We start from the raw sequence: 12,211 nt of genomic DNA, 5'->3' as shown, positions 1-12,211 counted from the left end.
ATTTAGTACAGTGTTCACCACACAGTAACTGCTCAATAAATACGACTGATCGATAGAGGGAATGAGGGCTCAGTGAGGGAAGACCACCCTCGGCCCTCGGGTTGGCCACTGCGGCCCAGCAGGCATCTTACCTCCTTCCCTTCCCCACAGGACCTGTATATATGTATATATGTTTGTACATATTTATTACTCTATTTTACTTGTACATATCTATTCTATTTATTTTATTTTGTTAGCATGTTTGGTTTTGTTCTCTGTCTCCCCCTTTTAGACTGTGAGCCCACTGTTGGGTAGGGACCGTCTCTAGATGTTGCCAACTTGTACTTCCCAAGCGCTTAGTACAGTGCTCTGCACACAGTAAGCGCTCAATAAATACGATTGATGATGCTAATAATAATAATAATAATGGCATTAAGCGCTTACTATGTGCAAAGCACTGTTCTAAGCGCTGGGGGGATACAAGGTGATGAGGTTGTCCCACGTGGGGCTCACAGTCTTCATCCCCATTTTACAGATGAGGGAACTGAGGCCCAGAGAAGTGAAGTGACTTGCCCAAAGTCACACAGCTGACAAGTGGCGGAGCCGGGATTCGAACCCATGACCTCTGACTCCAAAGCCCGGGCTCTTTCCCACTGAGCCACGCTGCTTCTCATCATCATCCAGCATTCCCATCCATCATCCATTCCCATCCATCATCCATCATAATGATGATGATGATGATCTTTGGGTTGTTTGATGGCATCTGACCGGCGCTCTGTCGTCTTCCGTCTGTGTAGGATCTGAGTCCGAAGGATCCCGGGAGCCCGCGCCTGGCGGGCCTGGGCGGGAACGGCGGCTGTGAGGCGGCGGACCGGCCCTTCCTCCATGTGACTGCAGGTACCCGACGGGTGAGGCCTGGGGTCCCGGGGCAGGCGGAGACGGGGTCCGGACCCAAGCCCTCGCCCAGTGCTACACGGACCCTCGGTCGGCTCTGGAGTGGTGGTGGGAAGGAGGGTGGGCTCAGCGGGGGATCCGGCCTGCGGAGACCGAGGCCCTGGTAAGGCCTCGGTGAGGGTCCCGCTGGGAGGCAAACGTGGGCGAGTTAGGGGGTGTTGACGAGCAGCGCCTCCCGCCTTGTTCCCTGAAAGGTCGGGGGTCGTGGTCTCTTGTGAGGTGAAACCACCACGATGCATCAGCCTGGGGCGATGGGGGAGATGCCCGCAGACCCCAACCCTCTGACTCACTGCCATCTTGCAGAGGAAAATGCCGCTCGGAGCCACGCACTTTGTCGCCAGAGTTATCATCATCATCATCAATCATATTTATTGAGCGCTTACTGTGTGCAGAGCACTGTACTAAGCGCTTGGGAAGTACAAGTTGGCAACATATAGAGACAGTCCCTACCCAACAGTGGGCTCAGGTGTGAGGGATGCCCTTATGGCACCCCAGGGCTGGAATAGCAGCCCTCCATGCCCCTGCCCACCTGCCCCTCGCTCAATAATAATAATAATAATAATAATGATGATGGCATTTGTTGAGCGCTTACTATGTGCGAAGCACTGTTCTAAGCACTGGGGGGGATACAAGGTCATCTGGTTGTCCCACATGGGGCTCACAGTCTTCATCCCCATTAGACAGATGAGGGAACTGAGGCTCAGAGAATCAATCAATCCATCAATTGTATTTATTAAGCACTTACTGTGTGCAGAGCACTGTACTAAGTGCTTGGGAAGTGCAAGTTGGCAACATATAGAGACAGTCCCTACCCAACAGTGGGCTCACAGTCTAAAAGGGGGAGACAGAGAACAAAACCAAACATACTAACAAAATAAAATAAATAGAATAGATATGTACAAGTAACATAAATAAATAGAGTAATAAATATGTACAGACATATATACATATATACAGGTGCTGTGGGGAAGGGAAGGAGGTAAGATGGGGGTGATGGGGAAGGGGACGAGGGGGAGAGGAAGGAAGGGGCTCAGTGTGGGAAGGCCTCCTGGAGGAGGTGAGCTCTCAGTAGGGCCTTGAAGGGAGGAAGAGAGCTAGCTTGGCAGATGGGCAGAGGGAGGGCATTCCAGGCCCGGGGGAGGACGTGGGCCGGGGTCGATGGCGGGACAGGTGAGAACAAGGCACGGTGAGGAGATTAGCGGCAGAGGAGCGGAGGGTGCGGGCTGGGCTGGAGAAGGAGAGAAGGGAGAAGTGAAGTGACTTGCCCAAGGTCGGACAGCAGACATGTGGCAGGGCCACAATTCGAACCTATGACTTCTGACTCCCAAGCCTGGGCTCTTTCCACTGAGCCACGCTGCTTCCCAATCACCGTGTCTGGGCCTGTTTACACCATGGCTTGGAAACAGGAGGTCTGGGCAGAGCCACCTTTGTGCCCAGTCCCACCCACTCCTTGCCATCCTGTGAAGGAGCCCCGGGGGAGGTGGAAATTCCATCATCATCATCATAATAATTGTGGTATTTGTGTGCCAGGCACTGTGCTAAGTGCTTGGGTGGATTCAAGCAAATTGGGTTGGACACAGTCCCTGTTCCATATGGGGCTCACAGTCTCATCATCATCATCATCATTATTATTATTATTATTATTATTATTATCATCATCATCACCACCATATTATCGTATTTAATAAATACAGTATTTTTTAAGTGCTTACTATGTGTCAAGCACTGTTCTAAGTGCTGGGGTAGATTCAAGGTAATCAGGTTGAATACAGTCCCTGTCCCACATGAGTCTTAATCCTCATTTGACAGATGAGGTAACTGAGGCCCAGAGAAGTGAAGTGATTTGCCTGAGATCACACAGCAGACAAGTGACGGAGGCCCGATCAGAACCCAGGTCCTTCTGACACCCAAACCCGTGCTCTATCCGCTAGTCATCATGCTTATTGTGTGCCAAGCACTGTACTAAGCACTTGAGTAGATTTATTTTGTTGATATGTTTTGTTCTCTGTCTCCCATTTCTAGACTGTGAGCCCACTGTTGGGTAGGGACCGTCTCTCTATGTTGCCAGCTTGTACTTCCCAAGCGCTTAGTACAGTGCTCTGCACACAGTAGGCGCTCAATAAATACGATTGAATGAATAAATGAAAGATAATTAGGTCCCACATAGAGCTCACAGTCTAAGTAGAGGGGAGGGCAGTTATTGAGTCCCCATTTTGCAGGTGAGGGAACGGAGGCACAGAGAAGTGAAGTGACTTACCCAAGGTCATGCAGCAGACGAGTGGCGGAGTCAGGGTTAGAACTCAGGTCCTTGGACTCCAAGGTCCCTGCTCTTTTATTATTGGCTAGATCAGCATCTTGCTGGTCCGATCTTTATCGATCATACTGATTAAGGGCTTTCTGTGTGCAGGGCACTGGACTTGGGAGAGTGAGGTCCAAAGCACAGTCAGCCCCTTCCTCTTCTCCTGCAACATAATAATACTTAGGGTATTTGTTAAGCGTTTACTCTGTGTCAAACCCTGTTCCAAGTGCTCCCACTACCAGCCTGCCTGCACTCTGCAGAGACTTGCTTCAAGCCCCCCTGCTATCATATTTGGAATTTTATTTATTTATTTATTTATCTATCTATCTATCTATCTATCTATCTATCTATTTATTTATTTATTTATTGTTATTCATTTATTTATTATTATTCATTTATTTATTCATTATTATTTATTTATTTATTTATTATTATTCGTTATTCATTTATTATTTATTTATTTATTTTACTTGTACATATCTATTTATTTAATTTTGTTAGTATGTTTGGTTTTGTTCTCTGCCTCCCCCTTTTAGACTGTGAGCCCACTGTTGGATAGGGACTGTCTCTAGATGTTGCCAACTTGGACTTCCCAAGCGCTTAGTACAGGGCTCTGCACACAGTAAGCGCTCAATAAATACTATTGATTGATTGATTGAGGTGTTTACTGTGTGCAAAGCACTGTACTAAGAACTTGGGAGAGTATAATACAGCAACAAACAGACACATTCCCAGCCCCCAACGAGCTCAGAGTCTAGTGCCCACCCATCTGCCTTTCAGTCAATCAGTCAATCGGTGGTATTTATCGAGCTCTTGTGCAGAGCACTGTACTAAGTGCTTGGGAGAGTTGGTTGGACACATTCCCAGGCCCACAGTGAGCTTTCAGGTCATGAACAGTCACTGGGGAGATTTAGGAAAGAACTTGAAGTCAGAAGAAGCAGCATGGCGTAGTGACTAGAGTCAGAAGAACCTGGGTTCTAATCCAGGCTCTGCCACTTGCCTGCTGGGTGACCTTGGGCAAGTCACTTAACTCCTCTGTGACTCAATTACCTCATCTGGAAAATGGGGATTAAGACTGAGCCCCATGTGGGACACCTTGATTGCCTTGTGTCTACCCCGGTGCTTAGAACAGTGCTTGGCACATAGTAAGCACTTAACAAAGGCCATAATAATTATTATTGGAAGACCCAAGCCCTAGTCCGGACTCTGCCACCCAGTAGTTTGTGTGTGATCTTGGGCAAATCACTTGGCCTCTGTAAGTCTCACTTAACTGGAAAATAATTATCTGTCTCAAAGCCATGCTGTGATGATAAAACGAGGTCCCAAAAGTGACAGAGCTTTGGAAAAATTAAAGCTCTCTACAGAATGGGGTATTGGTTTTATCACTCCCATGGAAGCAGAAGGGATTTAGGTTAGATGGTAGGTCTCGATGGTTTGAGAGTAATTCCGCTTTGTAAGCTTCAGAGAAGGCACCCCCTGCCTTTCCTTGGTCTTGTTGTTCCCTTTTAAGCTTTAGAATATTTGAAACTCCACAGGTGCGGCTCGGCAGTTCAAACAGTTTCAACCAGGTCAAGTCCACTCTTGATTAACCTCCTTGAGTAGCTTATCTACGATATAGATTATCTGCAGCAGGTTTTTATTTTTATTTAATAAATCTCTCACAGCTGCCAGCTTGCCGGCATCCTGGCTTTCTTCCACACTGGAACACCCAGAGCCCACGTCAGTGGCTCTTTCCTCAGATTCCAAGGTCACGTACCAGCCGAGCCCGACTCGAGACACCTCCCCTTCCCTGTTTTTTTTTATTATCCGTGCCACCTTTCTCCTTTAATACAGCGAGACGTCAAGTTTCCAAGTTTGTCTGTCCCTTAGTGTTGGTTTTTTTATGGTACTTCTTAAGTGCTTACTTTGTGCCAAGCACTGCACTAGAGTAGATACAAGGTAATCAGGTTGGACACCGTCCCTGTGCCACCTGGGGCTCACGGTCTAAGTAGGAGGGAGTAGAGTTTAATCCCCATTTTACCGATGGAGAAACTGAGGCCCAGTGACTCGCCCAAGATCACCCAGCAGACAAGTGGCAGAGGCCAGGTTCTCTGACTCTCAGGCCCACAAATTATGGTATTTCTTAAACGCTTACTAAGTACCAGGCACTGTACTAAGCACTGGGGTGGGTACAAGCAAATCGGGTTGGACACCGTCCCTGTCCCACATGGGGCTCACAGTCTCAAGCCCCATTTTACAGATGAGGTAGCTGAGGCCCAGTGAAGTGATTTGCCCAAGGTCACACAGCAGACGAGTGGCGGAGCCGGGATTAGAACCCATGACCTTCTGATTCCCAGGCCTGTGCTCTGTCCACTGGGCTACGCTGCTTCTCCAGCCTTCTGTTTTTACCTCCAAACAAAAAGCATTTGGAGCAGTTCCTCAACCCCTGTGAGGTGCCTTAACCGGGGGAAGAAAATGCTGGGCAAGAAATAGATTTCTGTTTCAGATTCCCAACAGGAGGGGACGGGGTTGGCGGGGCTGTGGGGAGCCAAGCGATACAGCCGCGTGGGAAATCACGCTTGGCCAACCGCGGGCCTGAGTGTGGCTCCCCCGCTTAACCCACGTTTCCGTCTGTCTGTCTTTCCCGCCGTCCGCAGCACGCCGAGTGCGGGTGAGCCAGCCATGGAGGAGTTTGCCCGGCCCCAAGCTGCGGAGGAAGCCGGAGAGCAGGGGGCCCAGGTAAGGCCAGAAGGCGAGGCTCAGGGGCAGAGGGGTTGCGAGCCCCGGGTCGGGGACGAGAGTGCCAGGGTCAGGTGAGAGGCTAGGACCCCTAAATAGGGCAGTGTAGGGGACAGAAAGCGGGTGCTAATGAGCCGGCGGAGGGGGCCTCTAAAAGGTGCCATGGAATCCAGTCAGCTTGCCAGTCCTGGACCGGGCACGTGTGGAGAATGGAGGGATCCCCGAGCCCTTGCTGGAAGATAGACCATCAGGATCCCAGAAGCTGGGAGGATAGACTCAATCAATCAATCAATCAATCAATCGTATTTATTGAGCGCTTACTATGTGCAGAGCACTGTACTAAGCGCTTGGGAAGTACAAATTGGCATCACATGGAGACAGTCCCTACCCAACAGTGGGCTCACAGTCTAAAAGGGGGAGACAGAGAACAGAGCCAAACATACCAACAAAATAAAATAAGTAGGATAGAAATGTCCAAGTAAAATAAATAAATAAATAAATAAATAGAGTAATAAATATGTACAACCATATATACATATATACAGGTGCTGTGGGGAAGGGGAGGAGGTAAGACGGGGGGATGGAGAGGGGGACGAGGGGGAGAGGAAAGAAGGGGCTCAGTCTGGGAAGGCCTCCTGGAGGAGGTGAGCTCTCAGCAGGGCCTTGAAGGGAGACTCAATGATTTAAAGCCAGTGAAGCCCAGATCCAGAGGACAGACCAGCTCGTCCGCCAGAATTAGGAGCAGTCCGCCCCGGCGACTTCATGGAGGTTGAATGCCAAGAGGCAGGCTGGAAAACAGGCAGGCCCCATATGGAGCAAAAGCATCAGTAATAATAATAATGATGGCATTTTATTAAGCGCTTACTATGTGCAGAGCACTGTTCTAAGCGCTGGGGAGGTTACAAGGTGATCAGGTTGTCCCATTTGGGGCTCACAGTCTTAATCCCCATTTTACAGATGAGGTAACTGAGGCACTGAGAAGTTAAGTGACTTTCCCAAAGTCACACAGCTAATTGGCAGAGCTGGGATTTGAACCCATGACCTGCGACTCCAAAGCCCGGGCTCTTTCCACTGAGCCACGCGTACAGCAAGTATCTGTCTCTGCTCCTGTGCGGAAGGGGGTATCGGGCCCGTGTGTGTCTTCTCAGCCTCATGTGGGTAGGATCTCCCCTTCAGCGCTGTCAGCTCTGACGAGAAGGGCGGCTCTCCACATAGCACAGAATTAGAGCTCGGCCGACTAGCGCTCGCCTGCCGCCGTCCTACGAAGCCGCGAAAAGGAGTTGACTGTTGTTTGGCCTCTGGGTGACTGCGGGCCGGGACCGTCTGCTTGGGAACAGTAAGGCCTGGGGTTGGCCCCAAACAGTCTTGTTAATACCCAGGTTGAGCACTTGCAGCCCTCCCTTCCACCTCTTTACATCAGAGGATGGCAGGGGCCAGTGAAGAAGGCAGGTCGGTCACTCACACGGAGCTTCAGGCTTGAGACTCGCCCTCCGCAAATCAAATTCTGACGTCGCCAGCTGGGCCGGGGGCTCCATGCCCCTTCCGTCCTCAGGACGAAGGAACGAGGCTCTGGGTAGAGCTGCTTTTCTTCCCTCCCCGGAGTTAAGTGCTAGGTAAGGCCTCACTACATCAGCACAAAGAGCCACATCTGTGGCAACCGCACAGTGTGCGTGGTGCCGCCTGTCAAGGCCACGGATGCCCGTTACCATGGCAACCCCAGCTCCCCTTGGTCCGAGGACTTTGGCAGCGCTTTCTTGGTTTGAACGGAAGGAGAAGTGCTCAACCGATCTCCATATGGGGTCCAGGATCCTGGGCCTCAGCCGAAGGATACACTGTGTATCCTGTTGGTCTCTCCTTGGGAAAAATCCATCCAGGACTCCCACCCCGGCTCAACCCGGGACCTGCACCTCGAGAACAGTGACAGACCAGGGTCCCCTGGACCGGTGAAGTTGTTCCGGACAGGATCCCACTATCTAGGAAATGGCTTCTCCTCATGGCAAGTCAGGCACAAAACCTGTGCCAACACATCACCATCGCCAACCATTCTGGGGCCCCACAGACACCACAACCCTAACACTTAGAACAGTGCTTGGCACATAGTAAGTGCTTAATAAATACCATCATTATTATTATTATTATTATTATTATTATTATTATTATTATTATTATTATTTGCTGCTTTCAGAAGAAAAGAGACCCCAGCCCATCAGCCAAAAGAGTGGGCTGGGAAACCCACTCTCAAAGGTGATGATGATGATGATGATATTTGTTTAGTGCTTCTTATGTGACAGGCACTGTACTAAGCACTGGGGTGGATACAAGCAAAGAGGATTAGACACAGTCCCTGTCCCATGTGGGGCTCACACTCTCGATCCCCATTTCACAGTTGAGGGAACTGAGGCCCAGAGAAGTATAGTGACTTGCCTAAGGTCAGACAGCAGACAAGTGGCAGAGCCAGGATTAGAACTCATGACTTTCTTACTCTCAGGCCTAGGCTCTATCCACTGCTCCAAGCGACTTCTAAGGAGGGAAAGGAGGATCTTGGGGGGCAGTAGGGGTGAAGAGGAAGAGTCAGGGTTTGGGAAGGGATTTGCTGGGAAGCAGCTGGGCCCGGACTGGAAGGTGGATTCCAATCCCACTTCATCTGGGTGACCTTAGACAAGTGATTATCCTCTCCAGATTGCTATAAAATGGCCAGGACGGTCCCAGGCCCCACCTTCCATTCATTCAGTCATATTTATTGAACACTTACTGTGTGCAGAGTACTGTACTAAGCGCTTGGAAAGTACAATTTGGCAACAGATAGAGACAATCCCTACTAAACAACGGGCTGTGGTCATCGATGAGCATCGCTTTAAGCAGGAAGGAGAAAGGGTGAACCCAAGGAGCAGGGCCTCCATCCAAGCCCCAGCCGGGTTTCCTCTCAGGCCTCTCCCCACAAGGAAGCACGGGGCTGGGTGGGGCGGGCTACTGCACTGACCATCTCCTCAGGCTTTACCAGGTGCCTGGGAGAAAGGTCCCAAGCTGGCCGAGAGACTGCCGTCCATCGTGGTGGAGTCAACCGAGGCAGAGGAGGTGGAGAGCGGGGAGCTCCGCTGGCCCCCGGACGACGTCAAGTCCGAGAAGAAAGCTAGCGCCCACCTGCCGCAGACCACGCAGGAAGGTGAGGGGCCTGGGGCTTAGGGAGGAGAGCCTCGAGGCCCCACATTGAGTCTGTCTCATTCATTCAATTAATTAATTCAATTGTATTTATTTATTCATTCATTCTTTCAATCGTATTTATTGAGTGCTTACTGTGTGCAGAGCACTGTACTGGGCCCTTGGGAAGTACAAGTCGGCAACATATAGAGATGGTCCCTACCCAACAACGGGCTCTCAGTCTAGAAGGGGGAGCACTTGCTGTGTTTATTATTACTATTTATTGAGCACTTACTGTGTGCAGAGCACTGTACTAAGTGCTTGGGAGAGTAATATTCAAGGGAAGATGGAGGTGCGCTGTTCTGCTCCGTGTGACCCAAAACAATCTGAGCCTACCCCGGCACTAAGCACAGTGCTTTTGGCATGTAGGAAAGCTCTTAATAAATGCCACCATCATTATTATTATTACTATTATTATTATTATTATTACCTGGGCAAAAGGCCAGAGTTCTAATCCCATCTCCACCACTGGCCTATTTCTTCCGTGAGCTTGAACAAACTGTGTTTTACCTTTAATGGGGATTAATTAATGGGGATAATGATACCCACCTCTCCTTGCCTCCCAGGGATGTCACGATGGTAAAGTGAGACTGTTGATGTTAAAGGGCTGTGAAAAATAAAAGCACCATTCAGATTCAAGGGACTATTGTAAACTTCCTGAAAACTGGTGGCCTCCCCACCCGCCATGTAGGCTGGCCAGCAGCAGGGATAGCAGGCTTGCAGGGGGAGATCCAGTGGCTTCTTGTTTCCTGTTCAGGTAAAGAGATCATTGTGACGCAGGAGGGGTCCAACATTCAATTTTTTCTCCCAATGGAGTCCTTATGGGCAGGGCTTGTTGGCTGCCCATAATTCGTGCCCATTTGGTTCTTAGATCCAATTAATCAGTCAGTGGTGTTTATTGAGTGCTTACTGTGTACAGAGCACTGTGCTCAGTGCTCTGGAGAGTACAAGGTACCAGGGGTGGTAGACAAATTCCCTGTCCACAACGAGCTTACAGTCTTGAGGGAAGCCCGTGTCAACCATGCATGGGGGTATGTGTTCATGAGGAGCTCTCTTCCTCCCTTCAAAGCCCTACTGAGAGCTCACCTCCTCCAGGAGGCCTTCCCAGACTGAGACCCTGTTTTCCTCTCCTCCTCCCCATCCCCCCCCCCATCTCCTTCCCGTCCTCACAGCACCTGTATATATGTTTGTACAGATTTATTACTCTATTTATTTTACTTGTACATATATACTGTTCTATTTAGTTTGTTAATGATGTGCATTTAGCTTTAATTCTATTTGTTCTGACGACTTGACACCTGTCCATGTTTTGTTTCGTTGTCTGTCTCCCCCATCTAGACTGTGAGTCCGTTGTTGGGTAGGGACCGTCCCTATATGTTGCCAACTTGTACTTCCCAAGCGCTTAGTACAGTGCTCTGCACACAGTAAGCGCTCAATCAATACGATTGAATGAATGAATGGATGGATGAGCGTGGGCTTATATGAGGTATAAACATTTTTCCTATTTTCCCTCCAGGAACTTTCTCCTCCCAAGATAAAGACCCAGGCATTGACGCCAGCAGTCTCAGCAAACTTGGAAGGCAGAACTAGGTCCCTGCGGGCGGCCTCCTCCTGTGACCGGTGTCGGAAATTCCCAGGGGTCTGAAGAACTAGAGGAAAGAGCTCTTTATTTCAAACCGCAAGTGTGTTTGTTCAGATAGGATACGGTGGTGACGAGTGTTTGGGCTTCAGAGCTGCTCCCTACCACTCTCTGGGTCAGAAGGAGTATCAGACGCCATGTCGATTTGACAGAGGGAACGGGTGTGGGGGGTGGCCCCCTCCCTTGAATAAATCAGCAGCCCCCCTCCCCTAAATAAACCTTTCCCTGCTCCCTAAGGTCCCGAGGCCGGTGCTCCGTGGCCATAAGGACGTTTGGATGGCTGGTTCTCCGAGGACCGATGAGGGGACCGGACAGAGAAGTGTTGTTATGGATTGAGCATTTGAATTCCTTTTCTCAGCCATTGCCACCTGGGATGACGATAGGCCGAGGAGGAGGGTTAAAAGAACATGCTGGGCATCAACCCCACTTGAATCATCTTGCTGATGTGCTATCGGTAGCCACTGCTCCCCAGAAATTCCCCTCAGCTCACCATCCCTTAATTTGGGCCGCTTTCAGCGTCGGTTTAGAGGAAACCTGCCTTTAGTTAGAACCAATGGTTTAGAGAGGGTTTTCTCAGTGTGGGATGATTATTTGCTGATGGGCGAACACAGGAACGTGAGGACCGTCTCCTTGAGTCAATCAATCAATCGTATTTATTGAACGCTTACCGTGTGCAGAGCACTGTACTAAGCGCTTGGGAAATACAGGTTGGCAACATATAGAGACAGTCCCTACCCAACAGTGGGCTCACAGTCTAGGGTTCACCCAGTCCAGGACTCCTTTTCTGACAGGGGCACAAGGACATTTGGGGCAACCGTGTGCTGCTTGTCCTCATTCAATCATTCATTCAATTGTATTTTCTGAGCACTTACTGTGTGCAGAGCACTGTACTAAGCACTTGGGAGGTACAATGCAACAGTAAACAGACACATTCCCTACCCACAGCGAGCTTACAGTCTAGAGGACCTTACATCTAGAGGACACCACTCTGGTTAGGGAAGGGGCAATCCAACACCCCTAACTCTCTCCTCTCCATCCTTGACTCTCTCTCTGGTGACCCAGTATGGACCATCCAACACCCCTAACTTTCCCCTCTTCATCCCTGACTCTCCTCCAGGGACCCAGCATGGACAGTCCAACCCCCCTAACACCCCTCTCCACCCCTGACTCTCATTCATTCATTCATTCAATTTATTGAGCACTTACTGTGTGCAGGGTACTGCACTAAGCACTTGGGAGAGTAAAACACAACAAAATAACAGACATATTCCCAGCCCACAATGATCTTACAGCCTAGAGGGAGAGACAGACATTCATATAAATTCCTAAATTACAGATATGTGCGTAAGTGCTGTGGGGCTGGGAGTGGGATGAATAAAGAGAGCAAGTCAGGAAGATGCAGAAGGGGGTGGAAAAGGAGGAAG

The 12,211-nt window shown here is 49.8% G+C and overlaps 1 protein-coding gene across 1 annotated transcript; it reads left to right on the top strand.

The window, feature by feature from the left end:
• The first annotated feature begins 790 nt into the window (after positions 1-790).
• On the top strand, positions 791-11,474 carry LBHD2 (LBH domain containing 2). Its single transcript, XM_038750033.1, has 4 exons — positions 791-876; positions 5,869-5,950; positions 8,942-9,113; positions 10,665-11,474. The coding sequence occupies exons 2-4, from the start codon at positions 5,894-5,896 to the stop codon at positions 10,736-10,738; spliced, it is 303 nt and encodes a 100-aa protein (XP_038605961.1). The 5' UTR covers positions 791-876; positions 5,869-5,893; the 3' UTR covers positions 10,739-11,474.
• Positions 11,475-12,211: the final 737 nt, after the last annotated feature.

Source organism: Tachyglossus aculeatus, chromosome 1, assembly GCF_015852505.1.
Source record: "Tachyglossus aculeatus isolate mTacAcu1 chromosome 1, mTacAcu1.pri, whole genome shotgun sequence".
Classification (NCBI taxonomy): domain Eukaryota; kingdom Metazoa; phylum Chordata; class Mammalia; order Monotremata; family Tachyglossidae; genus Tachyglossus; species Tachyglossus aculeatus.
Note: the sequence above shows the minus strand (reverse complement) of the source record. Positions and strands in the feature narration are given on the sequence as shown.

What these genes read in the sequence shown, in the direction of transcription:
- LBHD2 (XM_038750033.1), top strand. Translation starts at nt 5,894, where the DNA reads ATGGAGGAGTTTGCCCGGCCCCAAGCTGCGGAGGAAGCCGGAGAGCAG. An exon ending in CCGGAGAGCAGGGGGCCCAG is followed by an intron (nt 5,951 to 8,941) that starts GTAAGGCCAGAA and finishes CCATCTCCTCAG; the next exon opens with GCTTTACCAGGTGCCTGGGA. An exon ending in GCCGCAGACCACGCAGGAAG is followed by an intron (nt 9,114 to 10,664) that starts GTGAGGGGCCTG and finishes TTTTCCCTCCAG; the next exon opens with GAACTTTCTCCTCCCAAGAT.